Source organism: Tamandua tetradactyla, chromosome 23 (assembly GCF_023851605.1).
Source record: "Tamandua tetradactyla isolate mTamTet1 chromosome 23, mTamTet1.pri, whole genome shotgun sequence".
NCBI lineage: Eukaryota > Metazoa > Chordata > Mammalia > Pilosa > Myrmecophagidae > Tamandua > Tamandua tetradactyla.
This window is the reverse complement of record NC_135349.1, coordinates 52,275,599-52,302,009: the sequence shown is the minus strand read 5'-3', so window position 1 is coordinate 52,302,009 and position 26,411 is coordinate 52,275,599. Positions and strand designations below refer to the sequence as shown.

The following is a 26,411-nucleotide window of genomic DNA, read 5'->3' as shown; positions in this document are numbered from 1 at the left end:
GGAGGAGGCAACTTTTAGCCTGGATAATATTACTCACTGTTGCCATTTATTGAACACTTGATATGTAATCTCTTCTCAACTTGGATATTCCCTCAGCCCTCTAAACTACATATAGGAGGGTCACTCTTCCTTTTACTCCCAAATGACCTTAGCTTCAGCGCCCCTCCACCCCCTTCCGCCACATGGGACTATGTGACATCTTCTTAGTTTGGAGGGTTCGGGAGAATCCTGGGAGAGTGCCTACATCTTCCCGCCCTGAACCAATGTCCCATCCTCTTCCTGTCACCTCTTGTATCTTCCCATGCCATGGCTGGCATGTTCCACGGATTATTCCTTTCCATCCGCAGGATGCTACGGGAGTGGCACTGCCAAAGCCACTTTCCAGATGAGGAAACTGTGGTGCAGAGAGAAAAAAGCAGCTCACCCAAGGTAACGTCCCTCGTCAGTGGCACAGCCAGGAATGGCTTTGCAGACTCCAGAGTTGGCACTGTTTTCCCAAAATGCTGTGCTGCTGGGGCGGGGAAAGGAGGGAGCAGGAGGCGGGGGCTGCTGAGTTCCGAGGAGATAGACAAAGGTCAGAGGGCGGAAGACTGGGCGTTTGTGTTTCTCTTAGGTGGATGGGCCTCGCCCTGGGCCTGGAGTGAGGGGCTGGCATGGACAGGATTGGGTGGGTGTGTGGGGGGGGGGGGGGGTGGTGGCTATTCCTGCTTCATAACTGGGGCCTGGTCCAGGGCACAGGAGGTGGGCTGGTGGCCCAAGGGATGTCCTCCCTGGGCTTCTAGAATCCCAGGGCCTTGGGTCTCGCCCATTCTTACTTTAAAAAGAGCCATTCTTTTAGCTGAGAATTGCTCAAAGAAGCGACTCACAAGATCACAGGTGCTGTTCTGAAAGCACAGCTTTTGGTAAAAAGCAACTCCACCTTTAATAGAAGCTCTAGTGCACAGGAGTGGGGAGGGGGGCGACGGGGACTCAGCATCGCTCGTCGGTGGCGGCGGAGTCCGGGGCCCGCTTGCGGCCCTTGGGGGACCCGGCCAGGGGCGCGTGGGCGGGGGGCACGGGGCTCAGGTCCACCCAGCCAGGCCCGCGGGGCAGCACGTGGCTGGCGTTGAGCCTGCGCACGCGATAGTTCTCGTAGTGCACGTTGTGGGTGATGTCCTTCAGGTCCTGCAGGTGGGAGCTGGGGGCCGGCAGGGGGTCAGCGCGGCCTGGGCAGCGCCCCCCAGCCCTCACCCCCGCACCTCGGGGCCCCCCACCCCCCACCCCGCCCCTCACCGTATGAGCAGATCTCTCAGGAGAGGGAACTCGCAGTGCGCCATGTTCTCTACTGCAAGACACCCCGCAAGCCCCGGCGGGCGCTGAGCACTGGTTGGGCGCCCACTGCACGCGGGCAGCACCCCCGGGTGCCCACCGCCCTCCCAGGCGTCTTATCCCACTTCCCATTCATTCATTCATTCCTTCCCTCATTCATCGTCACAGGCGGCTCCTACACATGGCTGTTGAATCAGTGAATGCTCCCATCACTTCTTATTTTACATTTCACGATTGTAATTACTGTAGCATATATATATATATCCTGTTCTATGATAGCGTATATTATAGCTTCAATAAATATATTAGGCCAGTGTTGGCACTTTAATAATTAGGGTGATAGTGGGCTGAGGCTCCCGCTTGCCCTTCTCAGCCGCAGTCTCCCCACAGCCCGGCCTTTCCTGGCTCCCGGAGGCCGCGGCTCCCCGAGTCTCCCTCACTGTGCTTCTCCCCCAGGCCATCATCGCGTCTTTGGGGTTGTCCGACGCCTCCCCCGCGGGGCTGCCTGAACCGAGCTCTCTGGGGACAGGGCCCAGGGCGGTCCTGCTTTCAGGGTGCACTCGGCACTGCGCAAGGCCCGTGGCAGTTTCTGGGCGCGGGTGGCACGCACGGGGCTCGCCAAGGCCCCTCTCTCCGCAGCCCGACCGGGCGCCGCGTGGATGCGGGTTGGGTGGGGGCAGACAGCCGGGACCCTGGATCCAGCCCTGCCTGTGCCCTGCCCGCGGGCCCCGGGGTGGGGGCCCAGCAGGGCCGGGCCTGCCTCCCCCACCCCACCCCCGCGCGGGGTCCCCCCCCCCCCCCCCACCCCGCACTGACCTTCGATGATGCCCCACTTGGTCTTGCGGCCCAGCACGCACCGCCCGTTCACCAGGTGCTCGCGGTCGGCCCCCACCACGGCGAAGGGGATGCGGTCCTGCAGCGGGGGGAGGGGAGGCCGTGCTGGGAAAGGGGGGCACCGCGGGGAGTGTCGGCTCTGCCCTTTGAGGGGAGTGAGAAAGTGGTAAAAGGAGCACTAAACACCTAAGGCGTCAGGTGGCACAAATTCTCACTCGTGTCCCCATTTCCTCATCTATAAAACAGGGTAGTCATAGCAGTAAAATAAAAGTACTAGATAATAGTAGGGTTTTGTGGGGGGTGTGTGCAAGCGTGGCTCAGTGGTAGAATTCTCGCCTGCCACGCAGGAGACCCGGGTCTGATTCCTGGACCATGCAACCTCCCCCCAAAATAATAATCACCATAACAGGGCTTTGTGAATGTTTGCTAAGTGGTAAGCATAGTTATGGGTTAGCAGATGAACCCTTGGAAGCTATAGCGGTGTTGGTAACCACACTGTATTGTAATCTCGCTAATGCCAAGACTCTTAGCTTTAAAAAGATAGTACAGTAATTACCTTCAACAGGAGAGGGATAAAAGGACTTTGTAAACCAGGGATTGGCAATTTAAAGTCTAGGGGCCAAATCTGGCCCACTGCTTGTTTTTGTAAATAAAGGTTTATTGGCACACAGCCATGCTCATGTGTCACTCTTAGCTAAGGCTGCTTTCATGCTACAATAGAGGAGGTGACAGAGGAAGTATGGTCTGCAAAGCCAAAAATATTTACTGGCTGGTCCTTTACAGGAAAGTTTGCTGAGACCTATTACTATGTATTTTTTAATTTATGGATGGTTAGACACAGAAGATCAAATTTGTAAATTCCAAAGGACTGTCTATGAGCTTGTTCATTATTTTTTAAACAATTTTGTCTTGCTAGCGTATGTACTACATAATTTCCTATTTTAACCACTTTCAAGTATCTAATTCAATAGTGTTAATTCATTCACAATATTGTGCTGCCATCACCGCCATCCGTTACTGAAATTTTTCCATCATGCCAAGCGGAAACTCACTACCAATTAAGCATTAATCTTCCATTCCCCTGGTAGGCTACAATCTACTTTCTGTCTCTACAGAAGTGTATATTCTAAGTGTTTCATATAGGTGAGACCATACAATATTTGTCCTTTGGCATTTAGCTCATTTCACTCAACATGTAGTCTGCAAGGTTCATACATGTTGTCGCATGCTTCAGGACTTCCTTCCTTCTTACAGCTGAATTCCATTCCATCTCATATATGGAATATGATGGACTATTATATACATATCACATGTATTATATATACCACAGCTTTCTCCATCCATTGGTTGATGGACACTGAGATGCTCCTACCTTTTCGCTGTTGTGAATAATGCTGCCATGGGCATTGGTTACAAATGTTAGTCCAAAGCTCTGCTTTCAGTTCTTTGAGGTATTTGCCCAAAGTGGATTGCTGGGTCATATGGTGATTCCGTATTTAACTTTCTGAGGAACTGCCGAACTGTCTTCCACAGCAGCTGCGCCACCGTCTTATGTTCCCACCAACAAGGAATGACTGTGCCTGTTTCTCCACATCCTGGTTTCCATTCTTTACTAACAGGAGTTATAGGGGTGTGAAGTGCCATCTCCCTGTGGTTTTGCTTTGCATTTCTCTAATGGCAAATGATGCTGAAGCATCTTTTCGGGTGCTCATTGGTCACATGTATTTCTTCTTTAGAGAGATGTCTATTCAAGTCCTTGGCCCATTTTTAATTGCTTTTCTTTTGTATTTCTCTTGTTGGGTTTTTGTTTATCTTTTGAAGTTAATTTGGTGTGTTGACGCTAAATATATGAACTATTTATTGCATATTTATTATGCACTGGCCCATAGTAAACCGACAATAAAAGTAATGTGTTCAGATAATATACTGAGATATTAGCTCGGGCATGCCCTCCTTTTAGTTCCCCCAGATGTGTTCCGGCTGTGGCCAGGGCTGCCTCCGGAGAGAAAGCAGAAGCTGAAGGTGGCCAGAGTGTCTTTGAATCTTTCACAGGAAATCATGTTCATTGCTCCAGTGGTGACGCAAAAGAGGGGAGTAAAGAGGGGAATTGGGCCCCAGATGAGAAGCAGGTCCTCCATGTACAGATGTGGGGTTCGCACACTGCACAGATGCCACTGGCCATAGCACTGTGTGGGGCTGAAGCCCCAAGCAGGGCCCCATTTGTGAAGGAAGCACTGCCCTTTTCTGATCCATGCAGAGGTAGCAGGCGAGGCTGGCAGACTCTGGGCGAGGCGCGGAGGCCTGGGATCTACGGGATCATAAATTCCAAGCATCACCCAGTTTGTTTACAGGACCCGAGGTGGACTGATGTTGAACATGCCACAGGGACAGCAGTCGATTCAGAGAAAATAAAGATGTGCACTATCTCTCTTTGAACTTTTATTACAGCAAGTTACGTATACCATAAAAACATTTTAACATTTTTAAGCGAACAATTCAGTGACATTAAGTACTTTGGGACAATATTGTGTAATTTTCACCACTACTCCCAGAACATTGCATCACCCCAAACAGAAACTCATGCCCATTGAGCAATAACCACCCCCCACCCCCACCCCTGGTAACTCCTAGTCTGCTTCCTGCCTCTATGAATTTGTTTCTAAATATTTCATGTAAGACGAAATCATACAATATCTGTAGTTTTGTGGTTGGCTTATCTCACTCAACACAATGTCTTCAAGGCGCATGCATGTCCTTGCATGCTTCAGGACTTCGTTCCTTTTTCTGGAACATTCCACCGCACGGATGGACCCCTTCGTGTTTATCCATTCTTCCGTTGACAGACACTGGGATTGCTTCCACATTTGGGCTATTGTGAATAACACTGCGATGAGCTTTGAGGTATACATATCTGTTCGAGTCCCTGCTCTCAGGTCTTTGGGATAGAAACCTAGAAGTGGGATTGCCAGGTCATATGGCAATTGTGTGTTTAACCTTCTGAGGACTCTCTTTTTTAATAACAGGCATGTAATTCAGATACCATAAACCTGACCCTTTCAAAGTGGACAACACAGCAGCATGAGGTGCACTCACAAGGCTGTCTGACCATCGCCACCACCTAGTCCCTGAACATTCTCATCACCCCAAAAGGAAACTTGTACCATTAAACAGTCACTCTCCATTCCTTCCCTCCCCTGAGCTCCTGGCAACCACTAATTCATTTCCTTTTCCTACAGACGTGTCTATTCTTGACATCTCATGTACAAGGAATCATTCAATATATGGTCTTTTGTGCTTGGCTTCTTCCATTTAGCTTAGTGTCTTCAAGGTTCATCCACATCATAGCTTGTATCAGCATTTCCTTTCTTTTCATGGCTCAATGATATTCCGTTGCAGCTACGCCACGCTTTAACCATTTGTCGGTTGGTGGGAGGTTGGGTTGTTCCTACCTGCTTTTTTTGTTTGTTTTTCATGGGCAAGTACCAGGAATCGAACCTGAGTTTCCCCTTTTTGACTATTGTGAATGCTGCCGCTATGAACACTGATGCACATGCTTTGGTGTGGACTGAGATTTTCCTTTCTCTTGGGTATGTACCTAGAATTGGGTCATCTGGCAACTCCTTTACCTTTTGAAGAACAGTGAGATTGTTTCAAAAACAGTTGTGCCCTTTTATATCCCAGCAATGTCTGAGGGCTCCAGTTTCTCCACAATCTCACCAGTGCTTGTGATTGTCTTCTTGGCTATAGCCCTTCTGGAGGTAGGGAGTGGGATTTCACTGTGGCTTTTGGTTTGCATTTCCCTAGTGGCTAATGATGTTGAGTATCTTTTCATGGGCTTTCTGGCCACTTGTGCATCTTCTTTGTAGAAATGTCTATTTAGATCCTTTGTCCAATTTTAATTGGGTTGTTTGCCTCTTTTTAATTTTTGAGTTTTCGGGGTCCTTAATATATTCTGGGCACAAGTTTTTCAAATATTTTCTCCCCTTCTGGGGTTACCGCTGTCAGCTGCTTCTTGCTACCCTTGAGTTTGTGTTTCAGGATTCTTATCTGCTAGAGACCTCAAGCATTTCTCCAAGTTGTACAGAGCTGAATCTTCGGATGGAAAGGAGGTTTAGAGGGGAAGAATAGTGCAACATGCATCCCTGCAGCCCCGCCCGCCCCCAGCCCCTTACCCGGATCTTGCTATTGAGAACCCTGTCATTGACGTCCTCATCGAAGCACCTCTGTGGGTACACATCCAGGCAGTGGGTCTTCAGGTTTTGCTGGATCTGGGATCACACACGAGTGACCTCAGCCTGCTCCGTCCACAGCATCTGTCCCCCACCCCCAGACCCCAGCTCGGCCCCGGGCCCTGGTTGCCCAGATCACCCTGTGCCTGAAGGCCTCCCGTTCCTCGATGGTCAGGCTGTCCGCCCGGGCGATCACGGGCACCACGTTCACAGTCCTGCACAGCCGCTGCAGGAACTCGATGTCCAGGGGCCGCAGGCTGCAGGGGGTGGCGAGGGATTGAGGAAGGGACGTCCTGGCACACAGTCCCCATCGTGACCCCGCCTCAAACTCTTGCCCCACCCGTGCTGCCCCCTCACCAGTGCCCGGTGGGGGGCACGAAGTACACGCAGCAGTGCACCCGTGTGTCAGGGATGTGTCTCTGGCGAGTGATGAGGATCTCTTCCTGAAGGTACCGCTCGTACTGTTCATTGATGTAGCTCAGGATGGGCTCCCAGCTGGGGCACAGGGAAGACGGGCCCTCCATCACAGCCAGACCCAGGGAGCCCAGCCTGCTCCATTCACCCACAACTTTCAGTCCCACATCAGTCAGTCATTCAATCAATTGAGCCTGTTGGTCATCCTCTTACCCGCCCCCCACCCCACCCTCACCATTTCCAGCTGAGGCTCAGCTTCCCCATCTGTGAAATGGGGCCATGACAGCAATTATGCAGGTGAGGAGATGAAAGGAGATAAACTGCAGCCAGCCTGCTTCCAACCGCCACTGACTCTCGCCTGGATTGTTGCAGAGGGTTCTGCCTCCTCTCCCTGTGTCCCTGCTACTCCCATCTACTGTCAACACAGCAGCTCAAGGGTCCTTTTAAAAAGGAGTAAGATCACAGCCCTTTCCTGCTTAACCTCCAATGCCTGAGAAAAAGCTAAAACTCCTACCATGCAGTTCCCACATTATTTTCCTCCCTGTCTCCATCTCCTCCTCTCCTCCCTCCTCGTTCATGCCCTTCCACCTACCTGCCATGCTGTTCCCTGCAGACACCAGGCCTATCCCCTCAGGGTCTTTGCATTTACTGTTCCCTCTCCCTGAAACACTGTTCCCCGAATATCCACATGGCTCATTTTCTCACCAACTTCAAAGATTTGCCCAAATGTCGCCTTCTCAGTGAGGTCATGCGTGATCACCCAACTGAAAATTGCAACCCCTATGGCCTTTGCACTTTACTCCTGCCTTATTTTTCATTAGCACTCTGCACATTCTAGCAAACTTTCTTCCTGGGTGAACATCCCTCACATCTGCCTGGGATAGCCCTGGTTTCCCCCTGATGCTGCAGTGTAATTATCAGCAGTTTTTACCCTTTCCCTGTCAAAAACGTCCTGTTTGGAATAGACCTCAGCTTCCTCTCTCTCTTCTCTTTCTCTTTCTTCATTCTTTCGTTCTCCCTCTGCATAATAGAGTGGCTCTGCTCACTGTTTCTCCACTGCTATGGCAATGTGAGTTCCACACAGGCAAGGTTGTGGTTGTTTTCTCCATTTGTGCCTGGAACAGAACTTGGCGCACACTAGGTGTTAAGTCAAGCACTGGGTGCAGGGCCAGCTTCATGGGTGGTCTCTTAGGGACCCTGGCTCCCCCATAAGGTTGAATGCTCTGTTGTCATCTTAAAATTCTTAACTGCCAAACAATGGGCCCTGCGTTTTCATTGCACAGGGTTCCCCATATTATGTAGCTGGTCCCAACTGTATGCTTATGCGTGTGTGTGTGTGTGTGTGTGTGTATGTGTGTGTGTCACTGCCTTAGGCTCTCACTGAATTTCTACAACTCTGCAAGGGGGGTGTCATCCTCCCCAGTTTACAGTGAGGGAAACTGAGGCTTAGAGAACTTACATGACCCATCCCAGGCTACATAGTTGGAAAGGGGCCTAGCCCGAGGACCTGATTCTGGAACGAGGGTTCCTAACCCCCAGCTGTGCCCCCACCTTTATTGAGCGCTTACTGTGTGCCAAGCCCAGACCTCTCTGTACTCATGGTGGTGGCATGGAGCACATCCATTACACAGATGAGGAAGCTGAGGCTCAAACATGAAGCCTCCAGGTAGCTTCAGGGCCGGGGTGCTTCCCAGAGGCCGGAGGGCAAGGGGCTCAGTGCCCACCCAGATGACTCACCATTTATCATTATTGATCTGGTCCCCGAAGCCGGGCGTGTCAGTCACCGTCAGCTTCAGCTTCACGCCCTTCTCCTCGATGACTGAAGACGGACAGAGGAGGGACAGGGGAGGGGATGAGGTTGGACCGGGCCGGGGAGGTGGGGTGGGGGCGCGGGGGGGCACCCACTCACCATGGGTCACCGAGTGCAGCTGCAGCGTCTGCGGCACGGGGCCCCCGCAGGCCGGCGGGCTCGACTGCCACACTTTGGACTTGAACAGGGTGTTCACCATGGTGGACTTGCCCAGCCCGCTCTGCCCTGGGGGCGACATGGTGCGGGGAGAAGATGGGCATCACTGGGCGCCTCCTCAGACTACCGAGCATGCCGGGTTTTGCTTTCTGCTTTGCAGTAATTTCAAACCCAGAGGACTCTTGCAAAAGTACTACAGACCCCACACAGAGAGCTCCAGCAGACCAGCCCCCACCCCCCCGTGACTCTGAGAAGCACCGAATTTAACATGTTGTCACCTTTGCCATCTCATTCTATTTATCTATTAATCATCTATATCTGTCATCACTTACTATCATCTATCATCCATTTATTTATTGATCTTTCTTTCTACTTTATCTAACCATGTCTGCACCTATCATTTATCTGTCTTTCTATCTATATCTAAATACCTATATTTGTATCTAGCTATCTACCTACCTACCTAACCTGCTGTCATCTATCTATCTACCTATTTATCTATCATCTGTTCATGGTCTGAACATTGCAGAGGAGGTTGCACACAGTCTATTCCTCAAACACATAATATTTCCATGTACATTTCCTACTGGCAAGGATGTTCACTTATGTCATCACCTTAAGTGCAATTAACATGTTCAAGAAATTTAGCAGTGATATAAAGCTTACGGTCTATGTTCCAATTTTTTTCTCATGTTCCAGTAATGTCCTTTTGAGTCTCTTCTCCTCCATTCATTTTTAGGTCCCATCTGGGACCTAAGCCCCATCATGTATTGCCCCATTAAATTGTCATTATCACCTCAGTTTCTCTTTCTTCTTTTATTATGGAAGCATACAGACAACATAAATCTTCCTCCCCGCAAGCTCTCCCAAGCATGCCCCTCAGTGGGATTGATCACCTTCAGCATGGGCAGTCCCCTCACCACCATCCATTACTAGAAGTTTCCCTTCACCCCAATCAGAACCCTGCAGTCATTTTGCATTAGCTCCCACTGTCCTGCTCCCCACCCCTGGTAACCTGGACTCTACTTTTTGCCTCTGTGAACTAGCATATTCTCCGATATTTTCATCGTAGTCACCATGGGGCTTAAATTTAGCATCCTAAATCCACAGCAATCTCGTTTTCTTTGATATCAACTTAACTTCAGTGGTATATAAACGCTCTGCTCCTGTACCTCTCTGTCTCCCCACCTTTATGCAGTTCTTGTCACATACTATATATTTATACATTATGAGTCCAAACCCATTTATCGATTCATTTGCCCTCCAAATCTGAAACTGTCTTGATATCTCCCTCTTTTTTTTTCTTTTATAAAGGGAATTTATTAGGCTACAAATGTGTAGTTCTAAGGTCATAAAAATGCCCAAACTAAGGCATGCAGAGAAAGATGCCTTGACTCAAGAAAGGCTGCTCTGGGAAGGCACGTAGCTGGCATCTGTTGGTCCTTTGTAGCCTGGTTTCAAACAACTTCCCCGGGTGAGTTTTTCCTTTCTGCATCTACAAATGTCTCTGTCTGTGTCAGCTCTGAGGCTTTTTCCAAAACAATTCCCCCTTAAAGGACTCCAGAAAGTGACCCACCTTGAATGAGTGGAGACACGTCTCCACGGAAACTACCTAATCCAAAGGCACCCACATCTGGGTGGGTCACATCTCCATGGAAACAACTTAATAAAACAGATCCCACTCAACAATATTGAATCAGGATTAAAGAACATGGCTTTTCTGAGGTACACAACAGTTTCAAACAGGCACAGTCCACTCGCTGGACCCTAAAAAGGCATGCTGTTTCTATATACAGAATACATTCATTCCGTTACAATTGTCACAAAGCCTTAAACCATTTCAGTAACAACACAAATAGAATACAAAGTCAAAACCAGTACAAAATCGCATCAAAGTCAGTTACAGGCATGATCTAACCTAAGGCAAAACTCTCCTCTGGTTCTGGATCTGTAAAACTCAGAACAAGTTATCTGCTGCCATTATACAAAGGAGGGTCAGTCAAAGGATAGACGGTTCCATTGCCATAGTGGGAGATTGGAAGGCAATGGAAACAGACCCAAACAGTTCTGAAAACCTGCAGGGCAAATTCCATTAGTCTGAGAGTTATTTATCCTTGGGGCTTGATAAAGCGGCAGTCCCACCCCTACCAAGGGCCTATGCAGTGGTCCTGTTCTCTCCAAACACTGGGGTGAGGGTTGCAACCTTGGGGAACTTTGGGGAGACCGCCTATTTCTCGACTCCACCTTCTCCAAGTATCAGGGCATCACCTAGGCTCTCTGCCATGTCTGGGGTGCACGCTCAACCCTCTCAGAACAATGGGGTGGCCACAAGGCTCTCCCCAATCCCCAAGGGATGGGCTCCATCCTCTCTGAAGCCTGGGCCACCAAAATTCTTCCTGAACATTGAGGCAGAGGGCGGGCAAACCCTTTGGGGCAAACTCACCATCTCCATGTGCATGGGTGGGTCTGCTCTCCAGACCCAAGTTTTCTCGGCTCCAGACCATGGCTTCCATCATTCTGCTTTTGGAGTTATTTTCCCTTCAATTTGTCCTGTTTCTGTCCCTTTTAATCCAGACTAGCAATGGTTCTGTTTATACAGATCCCACAACACTCTTGATGGTTTCCTATGCTATATACAGGGATCATACCTCATCAGACAATAGGACTTTGCACAAATCCTTTCTGGATAACTCCAACTCTAAACCTGGCTTGTCATATAATGGCTGACTTGTTCCACATTTGGTTAAATCCTCATGTGGGGCACTATTCTCTGGGGTCTCCCTTTCTGGAAGCCCAGAATTTGCCAGACCATCAATTTCTGGTTTCTTTGTAGCCAAGAGTTCAGTTCTCAGCTTATCTCTTTCTTGTCACATTTCGCTATAAGCTGCAAGGACAAACAAGGCCACCATTTCCACAAGTAAATCTGGCAATCTCTTCAGCTCATGGCTTTTAAATTCTGCCTTCCGTTCAATCAATACCAGTAGTTGATTTTGCCAAATTCTCTGCCACTTTAAAACAAGGATTGGTTTCCTTCCAGTTTGCAATAACACATGTATCGTTTCTGTCTAAGGCCTTATCAGAAGTATCTTTAGAGTCCACATTTCTACCAACAGTCTATTCAAAGCATTCTAGACCTTTTCTATCAAGCTCCTCACAACTCTTCCAGAATCTTCCCCTTTCCATTTAAAATGCCTGTTCCAATAAGTTTTGTTTTGCAAACTGTAGCACCCCACTTCTCTGGTACCAAAATTTATATCAGTTTGTTAATGCTTCCAGAAATGCAATATACCAGAAATGGGTTGGCTTTTGTAAAGGGAATTTATCAAGTTACAAGTTTACAGTTCTAAGGCTATAAAAAATGCCCAAAGTAAGGCATCCAGATAAAGATAACTTGACTCAAGAAAGCCTACTCTGGGAAGGCACGTGGCTGGCATCTGCTGGTCCTTTGGCTCCTGGTTTCAAACAGCTTCCCCTGGGGTGCAGCCAGGGCGCCATAAGATCCTAGCGCTTTGAAGTGGCCTCTGTCTTGATAACTGCAGGGCATTATCTTTAAGCATTTTCTGAAACTTTGAGAAAGATGTTGCTGTCAGTTCTTGCTGGTTCTTTTGGGGCAACAGAGCCCCAAAGCATCTCACCCACAATCTTGGCTGGGATGAGGCGCCGTACGTGCATTTTTAAAAATCAAACTGTTTTTGAAGTAGAAAACTATGGGAAAGGACATGCTGCAATGCACGTCCAGCTCAATGCACTTTCACAAACAAACGCACCCCTGTAAGCAGCAGCACCCACACGCCCCTCTCACGCCATTTCAACAAGTTGTCCCCAGACTCCCGCGGGTGAGCACCATTCCCACTTCCATCGCCCTTGCCTGGTTTTCCTGCTGAGGCAGGAATGCAGGAAGGAGGGGAGGGGAGGTGACCCTGAGACCCATCACAGAAAAGGTTCCTCACTCAGGTCGGCACCAGAAAAGAACCAATGAAAAGTACAGCTCATCAATCCCTTATTAGCATAGCCAGAGGGGAAGGGCCCCCCAAGTCCTTAGAATGCAAGAATCCCAGCCTCAGAGCACTTCTCGGAGAACACCCTGTGCTCACCCCCTTCTAGCGTGTACTTTTGCTACCCATTAAACTTTCTGGCTGTGCACACTGACCAGTCCTTGGCTTCTTCGGCTGTGCACACTGACTAGTCCTCAAGTCCTTTCCTGCAACTGAGTCAGGACCCCTCAGCGCACCAACCCCTGGTTGAGTCTCCACCTCTCTGAGCACTCCCGGGGGCTCTGGCATCACTGCATTTGACCTTGACATAAACCCAATCATGCAGCGGATGCTCTTTCATGTCTTCCTTCGCTCAACATCATTTTGGGAGTTTCATGGGCATCTTTTGTGCACCACGTGGGCAATCACACCCCACCGAGAGAACATCCAGGACACTGGGTAGATGACACATTTCTCTCAGAGCCTCCGTGTCCGATGCCAGAGCCACCGTGGCCAGTGGCACAGCCAGCGGGGCTGAGAGGAGCCGTCACCATAAGTTGCAGCCGATTTCACAGACGTAGATGGCTAAATAGTCAACGTTCCGTGAATAATTTCTTATATGGATTACATGACAAACTGATAACATTTTGGATATACTGAGTTCAATCAAACAGATGATTCAAATTAATCTCACCTATCCCTTACTACATTTTTAATGGTGGCTATTAGGAAATTTAAACTTCGGTATGTGGCTCACTTTGTACTGGACAGCACGGCATTAGAAGGACACCCTTACTTTGTGCCATGCACGCTGAAATTTTATATTCTATCCTTAGAATATAAGGATATTATATACCTTATAATATAAAAAATTTATAGGATATTATATACCTTATAAGGATATTATATACCTTATAAAAAAGCACAAAAACTTTATAGGATATTATATACCTTATAAGGATATTATACCTTATAAAAAAGCACAAAGGTGTGCTTTTTTAAGGGTACACAGTTTCTATGGGGGCTGAAGATAAAGTTTTCGTAATGGATGGTGGTGATGGTAGGACAAGATTGTGAATGTAATTCATGCCATTAAATCGCACACTTAAAAAAGGTTAAAATGGGGTGCATGGGTGATTTGGTGGTAGAATGCTCGCCTGCCAGGTGGGAGATCCAGGTTCAATTCCCCACCCAAACACACCCCCCCCCAAAAAAGGTTAAAATGACATATTTTATGTTATAAATATACATGTTACTACAATAAAATTGTTGAAAGGTGTGGTTTTGACCTATGAAATTAATTCAGCACACACAAATGCAATTCCGTGGAAACTGATGCACGGACTCCTGCCAAGCACCAGGCACTGTGCTGAGTCAGACGAGGAAACTGAGGCACAGAGGGCTCAGGGAGCATGCCCAGGCCTCACACAGGTGGGGATTGAGCCTCAGGGGCTGGAACCAGGGCTGGGCCTGGGTCTGGGGTCTGACCGGCCGGGACCACTGCCTGCCCTTGTCCCACCACTCTCGGGCTGCGTGGCCCCTGGGTGGGGCTTTCTGGGTGATTCTTGCCTTTTCATAACTCTGCGTTTCTCTGACCTTTGACTCCTGCTTAACTGACGGAGAGACGGGGCAGGCGGCACCCCAGGCCCTGGGCTGGCCCGCGCGCCCCTGCCCGCACTCACCCACCACCATGATGTTGAACTCAAACCCCGTCTTCATGGCCTTGATCTTCAGCTGGTCCAGCACTGCCTCGATGCCCACGTAGCCGAGCATCTCGCAGGGCGGGGGCGTCCTGGGGCTGGCGGGCCTTGGGGAGCAGGGGGATGGGGACCGCCTCCTGGGTTCCATGGGGCGAGGGCGCGACGATGCCTGTCACCAGGGACTGGGGGTGGGGTGGTGCCGCGTCGCCAGGGCTGTGGAGGGGGTGCCCTGAGTCCTCACTGTGAGCCCCAAGTCCGTGCTCCACCTCCAGCACCCCCCATGATTTGCCCCCTCCCCCCAACCTCCACTCTTGTCCCTCAAATCCTCATGGTCCAAGGGGTATGATGAGGGGTTCCTGCAGGTTGCTACTTCCCGGAGGGGACTGAATCCCCAACCTGAGACATCTGCCCTCCCCCAACTCAGTTTCAGCCCCCCACCCCCGCCGTGGCCCACCTAGGGGCTCCCAGCTTAGGCCGCTCCTTGCACAGACACTTCCCCAAACAGAGTCTGGGGGAAATAGCAGGGAACTTGGGGAGGGGGTCTAGCCAGGAACCCCCACTTGCTTGAGGGGACATGAGAGCAGAATTGACAGAGATGGAGAGTGAGAGATAGCTGGTGACAGAGATGAGAGGGGAGGGCGGGCAGGGGAGCTGGCCTCCCAGGGAAGCAGGGCAGGGGTGCCTGGAGCTGGGGGCCGGGTAGAGGAAGGGAGGGAGGGAAGCAGCCCCGTGGGGCACCTGTGCACTGGGTCCCTGTGCGAGCTTCGAGGAGCTGTCCCTGGCCAGGCAGGCCTCGGTGTGCGCGGCAAGCAGGAGGGGAGGTGACAGTTAGCCTTAGAATGTGAGCCACAAGGCCCCTTCTGGTGGGGAAGGGTCTGGAACGCCGAGGGGTGGGAGCCAGGAAGGGGTTGGCTGTCTCCTGCTAGCATTGCCTGTGTCCTGCCCCACTCACTGTGGCCTCGGGACGCACGGTTCCACCCCAGGGCCAGGAGCCCGAGGCCAACGCCCACAGCTCTAGTCCTCCTGCCCAACCACCTGCCACTTTTCCCTCCTACGTAAATACCTCGATTTCCCAGGAGGCCTGAAAGCTTGTAAGTGCTGGCGACTCCGGGGCCAATGTCACAGCTGTCTCATGGCTAACACGCACTGCCTCCTCCCGACGGGCCACGGCCTGCCCTAGTCCTCACCCATCCCTATAGTCTCTCCGATGAGACATTTTCTATGCCAAGCCCAGCTGACCTGGCCATTTCCTATCTATCTGTTTGCTGGGTCCCTGAGTTTGCAAACCCTGAGCCATCCTCTGGTTCTGGGACAGGCACATGTTTCCTGCAAAGGGCCACAGAGTAGTTATTTTAGGTTTTGGGGGGCCATAGGGTCTTTGTGGCAACAACTAGACTCTGCCCCTGTAGCCCGAAGGTCACTGTAGACAATGCAGAAATGCAGGGCCCAGGCGAGCTTGGCACACTCCACCGAATAGGTGTACCCACCCCACCCCAGCCCTCAGACCCGCGACCCCAGCTATCCTGGGCCCTGGCCAGCCTCCCTTCCTCCTCTATCCACTGCTCTGTCTCCCTGTCCTTCCCTCTGGCGACTGCCCCCCCTTCTCCGAGTCTGACAGTAGAGGTATCCCTTTGCAGGCTTGGGGGGCGAGGCGCTGGGGCCAGGGCGGGTGGGCTCTGGGTGGGCTGACCCTGGAGAATAGACCCATTTCAACAGGGATTCGGCAAGTCACATTTCCTCAGAAAAGCAAAAAAGCCAGTTAGGGAAGGGGGTGGTGGCTGGGCTGACCCGGAACCAAAGCAGATTCTACTTCTGGAAGCCTCTTTGCACAGAAGAAATAAAAGCATTCTCCAGGAAAATTGCCGCATGTGGGTAATGCATAATTTTGAGACACCAGGGGTAAGGGGTGGGGGAGGGGGCACCAGGTGGTCCCCAGGAGGGACTGTCCAAGGCCGGCGCCTTCCGAGGGTAGCCTTCCAGTGGCCTTTAGGATCAAGTTTGCAGGAAGCACTGGAATTTGCAAGGTGGTCCCGTCTGCACTGAGCTGAGCAGGAAAAGCCGAGGGGAAGAGACGTGGGCAGGCGGCCCAAGTGGACCCAAAGAATAAAAGGTGCAGGGAGTTCCGCCTGAACGCCAGGGAATGGGAAGATACAGCCTTTTATCACGCATTTCTGTGGGCCAGGCATTGTGCTAAGAAAGCTTTTCCGTTGACTGTTCTCTCAGTCCTCACGACAACCCCAGTCATAGACTGTCCCTATTCTACGTTACAGCTGAGGACACTGCGGCAGAGAGGGGTCAGGGAGTGTGCCGGAGGCCAGCCGCAGGCGATGGGGGTTAAATGAAGGCTCTTGAGATGGGAGACTCTCCTGGGTGACTGGGTGGGCCTTCATGTAATCAAGAGGGAGGTGGGACAGTCACCCCCAGAGAACCTCTTTTGTTGCTCATTTGTGGCCTCTCTCTCTCAGCCAGCTTGCCAGGTGAACTCACTGCCCTCCGCCTGTCTATGTGGGACATGACTTCCAGGGGTGTGGACCTTCCTGGCAACATGGGACAGAAATCCTAGAATGAGCTGGGACTCAGCATCAAAGGATTAAGACAACCTTCTCGACTGAAAGGGAGAGGAGAGAAATGAGACAAAATAAAGTGTCAGTGGCTGAGATATTTCAAACAGAGTTGAGAGGTTACCCTGGAGGTTATTCTTACACATTATATAGATATCCCCTTTTTAGTTTATGGTGTATTAGAGAGGCTGGAGGGAACTGCCTGAAACTGTAGAGCTGTGGGCGTTGGCCCTTTTCCCACCCCCCCCACCCCCTACCCACTGACCCATAGTATTGGTGTTGTCCATTTGTAAACTGCTAATGAAAAAATATTAAAATATTACTGTTAATCACTATGCATAGTTTCCAATAGGTGCATTTTCCCCGTGTATCCATCTCTTATGGGAGGATTTGGGTTTTGTTTTTTATTTTTTTTCCTTTCTGGAGTAATGATAACGTTCTGAAATTGATCGTGGGGATGTACGCACAACTATGTGATGACACTGTGAGCAGTGATTGTGCACTTCAGATGGTTTGTATGATGTGAGTGTATGTCAATAAAATTGTAGTAAAAACAAACAAAATAAAGGGAGGCAGGAAGGCCGGGGACTGAGAAGGCACCGAGACGGCTGCAACAGAGGTGGCGTGTGGTGGCCAGCACGGAGCCAGGGCCGTGGCTTCGCCCCTGAGCCTCCTTTAGGAACGGATCCCCCAGCCAAGGCTCCTGGCCCCTGGACTGTGCGTGGACAACTGTGGCCCCGTGTCTCGGCAGCCACAGGAAGCTCAGACCCCAGGAGCGTGCTGGGCTGGTGGCCTCCCTGCCCGCGGCCTCGGCCTCTGAACGATGGGGATGCGCTGACATGCGTGCGGGGTGCCCGGGGAGGAGGCCATCGGGGGCGCGGGCACAGGCTCCTTAGATGGGGTCTGTGACCAGCTCGGCCTGGCGTATCTCAAGACCAAGGACGCGCGCCCCCTGGCTCTCCTGTCCCCAGAGCCTTGTGGGGCCGGCCCTGCTGGGGGGCGTTGGAGGTGAAGGTCAAGGTCGGGGGGGCCCACCCGCAGGGGCTACTGGGAGGCCTGAAAGAGCCCTGCCCACGTAGTTGAAGTTAGCTTTCTCCCTCCCTCCTTCCTTCTTTCGTTTTTGTTCAGAGTGAATGGTGCTAAGAGCCCACTGCGCTCCCCCACCTGTCAGCGACATTGACACTCCCTGGAAGGAAGAAGCAGACAAGTCTGGGCCCCCTTCCCTGGGTCCCTTAGCACACCTGTGGGCGGCAGAGCACACCTGTGGGGTGGGGGTGACTGGCAGGGGAATACCATTGATGTGGGGATAGGGCACACCTGTGAGGTGTGGAGGGAGCAGGGCACACCTGTAGGGTATAGGGGGCAAAGGGCACACCTGTGGGGTGGGGGGCAGAGCACACCAGTGGGGCGGGGCAGGCCTGCCGTCCCTCCCTCGAGCTCTGGCAGCACCTGGCTGGCCCTGGGGAGGGCGCGGCTGGTTGCCAAGGCCTCAGGTGGCTGAGTTTCCGGAAGCAGGAAGCAGTCTGTGCAACCCGGACCCGTACCTGCGGGGCTGGGGGAGCTGGGCCGCTTCCCAGAGACAGGTAGGGGCTTGAAGATGGGGCTGCTGGGGGGAGGACACAGGTGGGGGCTGGGGAGAGGGCTGCCATGGGGCGAGGGTCGGGACCAAGACAAGGTCTGGGCAAGGATAGGTGAGGAAGAGGGGCTGGGCCACGGCTGAGCTGGGGGCAGGGGCTGGGGGTGGGCGGGGGTGGGAACAGAAGGAGAGACGGGTTGTGGGGTGAGGGCCGGGGCAGGAGGGCGGGGGCGGCCCAGGAGCCTGGGTTGCGCAGGGCCTGAGGCGGCCGTGGCGGGTCCGGGTGGGTGGGCACGCAGGCGTCCCCGCCGAGATGGCTGCGTCGGCCGAGGACCTGCGGCGGGAGCTGGAGGCCACGGAGCAGGAGGTGCTGGGGAGGCTCCGGAGCCGCCAGCTGTTCCAGTCCGAGTGGGACACGGCCGCCTTCATCGTCTTCCTCACCTTCGTGGGTGAGTGTGGCCGCGGCCTCGGGGCCCCCGCGGGTCTCCCCGGCTAGGCCCCGCGAGGTCAAGGGCCAAATGTGGACCCGCCCGCAGGCACCGTGCTGCTCCTGCTGCTCCTGGCGCTCGCTCACTGCTGCTGCCGCTGCTGCTGCCGCGCCGCGCCCGGGCCCCGGAAGGTGAGCCCCGCCAAGGTGAGCCCCGCCCGGGTGGGCCGGCCCTGGGGGCGGCTGCGGCCCTCAGGGGTGCTAACGCCGCGGCCCTGTGTGTCCCTGCAGCGGAGCCGCAAAGGAGTGGACAACCTGGCCCTGGAGCCCTGAGGCCCCGCCCACCCCGTGCCCCGCCCACCCCCGCGGCCCCGCCCACCCCGTGCCCCGTCCCCGCCCACCCCCGTGGCCCCGCCCCCGCCCGCGTGCCCTCCCGCTACAGCAACACGCCCGGTGTTTGCCCAGAATCCGCGTGCCGAGTGTGTGTCGAGCCTCGGGGCACAGCGAGCAGGGCAGGGGCTCCCTGCAGATGCCCTCCTGGCCTCTAGGCTTCAGCCTAGGGGTCGCCGGCGAGTGGGAAGAGGGCCCGGATTCAGAGGCCCGCACGCCCCCTCGGTCCCTGGCAGCGCGGGACGCCTGAGGTCCTGCCCTGGCCGGCCGGGCGCGGGGAGGGGAAGCTGGGGCTGTGCATGGGAGGGGGAGGCTGCCGGACCTCCACCGTCAGGGACCCCAAACCTGGGACCCATCCAGACAGGCACAGACACGGGAGCTCCAGGCCAAGTGTGATGACCTTTATTTCTTAGAGGTGGTGAGAGGGGACACGCAGTCAGCGGCTCCCAGCTCGGGAAGGGCGGCCTCAGCCCACCCCCTTGCCCTCCTGCCCCCATCTTCTCCAGCGGTGGCAAGGGGGCGGCTGGGCACAGGAGGAGGGGAGGAGGGCGGAGCCCCGGGCCGGCCCCGGGGCCGTGGCTGTGGCTGCCTTCCGGACTCCTTCCTGGGAAAAGCCCAGGCCAGGCTGGCGGGCCCAAGCTCATTGCCATCTGTGCCAGCGTGGCGCAAGGAGGCAAACAGCGCCCAGCGCCCAGGCCCCAGCTCTGCCCGGCACTCCACGGTGATGAAGGGAAGGGGACAGGCCACCTGCTTGGCCACCTTCCCAAGAGACAGGCTCCGGGAACGCTCTGCTCAGAAGGGTCTGTAGCTCCAGTAGCTGGAGAACACGGAGATCTGGGGGAGGGTGAGCCGGGGTCAGAGGTGGGGCTGGGGGCCCCCTGAATGGGGCCAGGGGCAATGTCAAGGTCATCCAAGGGGAGAGGAGACCCCGGAGCCCACCTGTCTGCTGTGTGTGTGTGTGTGTGTTTACAATGGGCCTGAAGATCTGGAAGCACATTGAGAGTGTGACAGGAGCCCTTGGACCCCCCACCCCCACCCAGCTCTACCTTGTCCTTGAGCTGCTGGCAAAGCTGCAGGGAGACAGTGAAGAAGACGAGGGCGTCGTTGAGCCAGGGGATCACGCACTCCACCTTGTGCACGTGGCTCACCTCCATACGCTGCGAGCCCCACTCGCTGAGGGCAGGTGACAGGGTCCCTGAGGGTGCAGGCCTGCCCGCCCCAGGGGCAGCCGCGGGGCCCTCCCTCCAGGCCCCCTCCTCCCGGCTGTCCCCCTCCCCCCCAATACTCACAACATGGCGCCTGGGCTGTGGAGCACTGAGCCCCCCGCTGGGCGGAAATTCTAGGCAGAGCAGCAGGCAGAGGCGTTAGCCCCCAACCCATCTGCAGGGCTGGGGCTGGGGGCTGCTGGGGGGGAGGTGTCCCCGCTGACCTTGGTGGAATTGGGCTGCAGGACGTGCAGCTGGTACACGGTCAGGCAGAGCTTGTTGAGGTTGATGTAGACGTTCACCAGCAGGTCGGCGGGCAGGGCGGGGGCAAACATGCGCTGAGGGGGGGGGGGCAGGCAGGTGGGTTCAGCAGAGCGGCTGCAGGTCGGCCCCCATCCCGCCCCCTGCCCCCAAGCTGGACAGAGCAGAGCCACTCAGTCACTCAAGGAATCTACAAAGTGCCTCCAGAATCCCCAGGGATCCCAGCCCCCATCCTTTCTCCAGGTGCCCCAGGCCCCTTGCTGTACCTCCAGGAATGAGCACCACCCCAGAGCAGGGTAACACATCTGGGGGGTGCAGGATGGAAGCCAAGGACTCCATCCCAGAAACCTGGTGCTGGACGGAATGCTGACCCACTACAATTTGGGGGCTCTGGGACCCCGGCTTTGGGGCATGCTGGGGCACTCAGAGGAAAACCCCTCTCCCAGGGCTGAGGCGGACTGGGGCACTGACCGTGAGGCCACTGGCAGCAATCTCGGGCAGGGTGAGAGTGGCCGGGGTCGTGAGCCGGTTGCGGGCTCGGGTCAGCTGCAGCATCACGGCGTCCATCAGCTGGGGGGAGTGGGGGGTCACAAGCGGCCACAAGTGGGCAGTGCCCCCCCCTCCCTCCCAGAGCATGAGGGCTGGGCTCCAGCGACAGAGTTAAGGCAGCTTGCAGTTCCTGCCTTGGTGGTCTCAGATCTCAGGTCCTGAACTCACAGGGGGAGGTGGACAGCTGGGGGGTAGGGTGGGAGCAGGATACTTGCATGGACCTTGGATATTGGTCTGACGAGAGACGGAAGCGCCCTGACAATTCTGCCCCAGGGGAGTAAGTGCTTTTCGGGTGGGAGGGAAGGAACTTGGAAGGGAAGGAGCTTGGAAAAAGGGTCCTTAATTCAGGGTGGGTGCAGGGGAACAGGGGGGCTTCCTGGAGGTGATGGGATGGCTGAGATGTGTCCTGAAGAGAGGCAGCAACCTCATTAAAAAAAAATTATCACCCCAAAACAGAAATTCTGTCCTCATTAAGCAATAACTATCACCACCCCCCCCCAATCTCGAATCTACTTTTTGTCACTACAAGTTGACCTATTCCAGATATCTCATACAAGGACAATGATACCACATTCATCTTTTTGGGTCTGGCTTCTTACATGTGGCATAACATTTTCGAGGTTCATCCCTGTGGTAGCAGGGATCAGAGCTTTGTTCCTTTTTAGGGCTGAATAATATTGCAGCTCATGCATGGTCCACAACTCGCTTATCCACTCATCTTGCTGAGGGACACTTGTGTTGCTTCTACTCTTTGACTACTGGGGATAATGAGTAGCCCCATTTTTACAGGTGAGGAAACTGAGGCTCCAAAAGGGTAAGCCCAGGGTCACACAGCTATGTAACAAAGGAACCACCCAGAGGCCTCCCGGAGCCATGGAGCAGAGCCCCGGCCTCTGCTGCTTCAGGGACAACATCCAGCTGCTGCTGTGGGTGCCAAGGGGACCTGGCCCCAGAGTTGGCTGGAGGCAAGGGGGCTGCAACTCCCATCCCCATAGGGTGGGTGTAGTTCTGAAAGGAACTTGAGACCACTTGGTTCCAGTTCATGTGAGGCCCAGAGAGGGGGGACAAACCACCCGAGGACACACAGCAAGTCAGGGCTGAGCAGGAGTGTGAGCCCAGAGGCCTGGGTCTCAGCACCTCCACCATGCCATCCCCTCATTTCGTAATGAACTTTACAGGCTTTTCCCTGTTACTACGACTGCTACCAGCACTTACTCTAGTAAGAGCTTACTAGAGGACCCTTTATCTGAAATATTACATTTAATTGTCACTATACGCTGTTATAGGTGAGGAAACAGGCACAGGGTGGCTAAGTAAGTAACCTGAGGTTGCACAGTTCTCAGTGGAGGCCATGGGGTGGAACCCAGGTTTCATTCCAGAGCCTGGGCAGGGACGGCCGCGGGGCACACGCTGGTGGGGAGGTGAGGGGTCGCTGCCAGCAAGCCTGAGGAGGTGGGCCCAGGCGGAGCGCACAGGGCCCTGAGGGCTGCGGGCAGGGGTCCAGGCTGGGTGGGGCCTGCACTGCATCCGAGAGTGCTGCCCACCCACCTTGAGGACCTCGGCTCCCGTCTTGAACTGGTAGCTCTCGTTGCGGTTGGCGAGGAGGTGGACAGCGTGGCTCACGTGGTTCCGGGCATCCTGGATCTGCACACAGCCCGGGGCGCTCACTGGGCTGGGCCTCGGGATGGGTGTGGGGGGGAGCTGTCGCCTCTGTGCCCAGGTGGCCCTTGGAGGGTAGCTCGGGGGCTCACGCCAGCCCAGGGGGGTGTGGACCCCACCCTGCACAGCTCACCTCCCAAAGCCAGAGCTGGGCGGTAGCTGAGTCGCTGCGTGAGATAACCACAGACCGCGGCTCGCGGAAGGAAACCCACAGGATGGTGGAAGGGAACTGAGGTCGGGGAGCCGACCCCAGGCAGAGGCCCGAGGCGGGGCGCAGCTGGGCAGTGGGGGCGGGGGCCGGGGCCGCCTGGCACAGAGCGTGGGTTTCATCTAGGAGTCATGGAAGTCCCCGGAGGCTCGGGCAGGGGAGTGACTTGTTGAGGGGGGTCCTGAAGGGTCCCTGCAGCTGCTGTGAGCAGTGGGTACCCCTGTGATTGCTACCGGGCTCTACAGACAGGGCAGGCTCTCTACATCTCGGTGACATAGGCCCCGAGGCCCCAGGCACTGTCCGACCTCGCCTCGCTGCTAGGAAGCATCTCCCAGGCTTGCTGCGCCACAAATCCCCACGGCCAGGCCCGCTCCCCACGGCCAGCCCCACGGAGGCCCCGGAGCGGTGCTGGGCCTGTCCCTGCTCGCCCCTGCGGCCCACCTGCTGCAGCTTCCACTGCTTGTCCTCCCGGAAGGCAAAGTGCAGCAGCTGGTTGTTCCGGGGCATCTTCAGATTCACGTCCTGGGGGAGAGGAGAGGGGTAAGGCGGGCGGAGGGCTGCCCACCTGCTGTCAGATATGCTGGGCCCTTGGGCCGGGGTGGACGAGGGAGGGGATATAGTGGCTCAGGCCCCAGCCACCCCACGGGGCAGAGGGTCCCCCCGAAAGCTGTGGCCATTTGGGGGTTACCCAAGGAGCTCAGGAAACAGGAACTTGGACCCAGAGGAGCCACAAAGGAACAAAAGGGACGAGGCTGAGAAAGGGAAAGGCTAAGGGAAAGAGGACAATGGCCTCCGCCTTGGGGGAGAGCAACTGAGGGCCCATGGGGAGCAGCAGCTTAAGGCCGAGCAGCAGAAGGCTGGGGAAGAAGGGGGACCGGCCCCAGCCTTGGCACCTGGCACACCGCCAGCTGCAGAGCAGAGCTCAGATGCCGGCTGATTCAACCTGGATCTGGTGCCAGCCTATCCCCCACGCCTCGATGCTGGGCCAGGCCGTGCTCAAAGCAAACCCCTTCCTGCACCCCCTCAGTGAACCCGCATACCGAGTCCCGAGGAGGTGCAGACCATCGAGGACACCAAAGCCCAGGGGAGGCCAAAGGCCCTGCCAGAGCTACCCCCTGGCTGCAGGCAGAGCTGAGAATCACAAAGTGCACCCCCTCCCACCTCCCCACTGGCCTGGCAAGATGGACCGGGGAGAGGGGCCAGAGACTCACCGCCTGGCTCAGTGCGTCCCCTTGGAGAGTCAGCACACCCTTCACCTGGTCTGTGCTGCAACACACGGGGTGGGTCAGAGCGCAGCTGCTACCCACCCACCCCCTGCAGCGTGCCCACCCTGCCCTCCCAGCAGACAGCCCACTATGGAAAAGCAGCTTTGCCTGTCCCACTGCACAGCCTGGGGACAATGAAGCTGAAATCACTCATGCCTCTGGCCCTCAGACAGCACCTCGGGAGTCCCCCAGCTCCCTGGTTTCCACCCAGCCCAGGCTCACCCACAGCTGCCCAGGATGAAGTTCTCCTGCTTGGCTGGCCCCTCGGTGCCCATGCCCGGCAGAGTGAAGCGGAGAGAGGCCTCCTGCAGGGCAGGGGGAAATGGTCACCGGCAGACGCTCCCTACAGAAACTCCTCTTTCCAGGGTTGCTAGGGGAGGAGTGAGGTGGGCCTCCCAGGGGGTCCCGCGGGCTGGGCGGGATGTTGGTACCCAAGGCACCTTTCAATTGCCCACGGCCTGAGTTTCCAGTCCCGCCTGCTCACTCCACATCATTGAGCCAAACTCGAGGAGTCCAGAACCCAGAGAGCTGAGGCCTCCCAGCCCGGTGGAGGGGCACCGGTGGGGAAGGCAGGGTCAGGAGATAAGGCCAGCAGCCGCGGTTCCCGGTAACTGTCCCCCACCCTAAGCCTGCGCTGGGCGCTTTCGGGAGGCGATCGGCTCATTAATCTCCACACCAGCCGGGAGAGTGCTGTTATCTCCTTTTTTCGCAAGTGAGAAAACCAAGGCCCCGAGGGATTGAGGGATTGAATAACTAGAGTAACTGCTAGGCCGAGGCGGATCCTTCCGAGGAGGAAGCCTCCCCCGGCCCAGGCGTCTTCAGGCCCGCGCCCGCCGCCCTCTGCCGGTGCTATTGTGCAGTGGGGGGCCTGGGGCTACCGTTGGCCCCCCAGGCCGTCGCGGGTGGGGGCGCTGCCGGAAGACAGCGCGGCGTCCAGCTCGCAGTGGGCGCCCGGGACCGGAGCTGGGGACCAAGTGGGGGAGTGGCCCGCACGGCGCTCACCTTGAGGATGTCCTGCAGCTGCCGGAGCACGGCGTGCACCTCGTCCTGCAGCAGCCAGCGGAACTCCTCCTCCTGCGGGGACAAGGCTGCGCTCAGCCGCCGCTGGCGGGTCGGGGGCCCGGCCGCCCGGTCCGCCGCGGCCTCACCAGCACCGCGCGCTCCGCCGCCGTCGCTGCCATCGCCGTCGCCATCGCCGGCCGCCTGCCCAGCAGCTGCCAGCCAGCCCCGCAGCCTGCCCGCTCCCTCGCCGCGCCCCGCCCCCCTCTCTGCCGCCGATTGGCTGAGAGGGAGCCTACCCCACCTCCGCTCCGTCTCCGCGCCCGCGATTGGCCGGTGCCTTTCGGGGCCGCCGAGATCTGGTGCAGTGTTTACGCGGATTCTCCGAACCGGGGAGCTGGGGCCGCTGGTCCCGCCTATCCCCGGTTCTGATAGGGCGCCGTGCTCCACTTGCGCTCGTGACTGGCGGGTAGGATGGTTGGCCCTCGCTGCGCTCGCCGATTGGCCGGCGGGGCAGCCTGCTTCCCGCCCATTGGCCCGCCAGGCCCAGGTTAGCCTCCGGGCTTCGCAGTGCCGGCCTCCCTAGCCTCTCGCGTCCCGGACTCGACTTCTTCCAGAATTGTAAAAGAAACCCGGAAGGACACATTCAGGCGGCGGTCAGGATGGAACCCACTCTCCTTCCCTGCCCCACTGTCCTGCACGTCAGCTCCCTATCCCTGTGGGGCCCTCCACCTCTATCCCCGGGCCGGCAGCTAGGGAAGGGGTGCTGTGGCCTCCATCGATCCCTCTGTCGCCTTCCTGCCACTTTTCCGCATCCTTCCTCTCCCCACACAAAGATCCCAGAGCTCCAGGTCACCAGGAAGCCTAGTCACGGTTCAGAACAGTG

The 26,411-nt window shown here is 55.5% G+C and overlaps 3 protein-coding genes and 1 long non-coding RNA gene across 6 annotated transcripts in view; 2 read left to right on the top strand and 2 right to left on the bottom strand.

Annotated features, from left to right (window-relative positions):
• The window catches only part of LOC143667568 (uncharacterized), a 250,942-nt gene that overhangs the window by 105,482 nt on the left and 119,049 nt on the right, over positions 1–26,411 (top strand). The gene's annotated exons all lie outside the window — the stretch shown is intronic.
• Positions 877–15,273, bottom strand: SEPTIN12 (septin 12). The gene is made up of 10 exons (XM_077140337.1): positions 15,164–15,273; positions 14,408–14,638; positions 8,695–8,820; positions 8,523–8,604; positions 6,729–6,866; positions 6,511–6,628; positions 6,315–6,410; positions 2,125–2,221; positions 1,273–1,324; positions 877–1,177 (listed from the first exon to the last, which is right to left on the bottom strand). The coding sequence occupies exons 2-10, from the start codon at positions 14,571–14,573 to the stop codon at positions 970–972; spliced, it is 1,083 nt and encodes a 360-aa protein (XP_076996452.1). The 5' UTR covers positions 14,574–14,638; positions 15,164–15,273; the 3' UTR covers positions 877–969.
• On the top strand, positions 18,461–19,386 carry SMIM22 (small integral membrane protein 22). Of its 2 annotated transcripts, none has more exons than XM_077140336.1 (4): positions 18,461–18,569; positions 18,862–19,011; positions 19,099–19,181; positions 19,281–19,386. In XM_077140336.1, the coding sequence occupies exons 2-4, from the start codon at positions 18,876–18,878 to the stop codon at positions 19,320–19,322; spliced, it is 261 nt and encodes an 86-aa protein (XP_076996451.1). In that variant the 5' UTR covers positions 18,461–18,569; positions 18,862–18,875; the 3' UTR covers positions 19,323–19,386. The 2 variants fall into 2 exon arrangements, with proteins under 2 accessions (XP_076996451.1, XP_076996450.1); XM_077140335.1 differs by having other exon boundaries at positions 19,099–19,196; positions 19,281–19,382.
• Positions 20,042–25,765, bottom strand: ROGDI (rogdi atypical leucine zipper). 2 transcript variants are annotated; one of them, XM_077141904.1, is made up of 11 exons: positions 25,675–25,765; positions 25,529–25,600; positions 24,749–24,831; positions 24,473–24,527; positions 23,703–23,783; positions 22,943–23,038; positions 21,317–21,415; positions 20,809–20,922; positions 20,669–20,718; positions 20,426–20,552; positions 20,042–20,213 (listed from the first exon to the last, which is right to left on the bottom strand). In XM_077141904.1, exons 1-11 carry the CDS (start codon positions 25,717–25,719, stop codon positions 20,172–20,174), a joined length of 864 nt encoding a protein of 287 aa, XP_076998019.1. In that variant the 5' UTR covers positions 25,720–25,765; the 3' UTR covers positions 20,042–20,171. The 2 variants fall into 2 exon arrangements, with proteins under 2 accessions (XP_076998019.1, XP_076998020.1); XM_077141905.1 differs by lacking the exon at positions 22,943–23,038.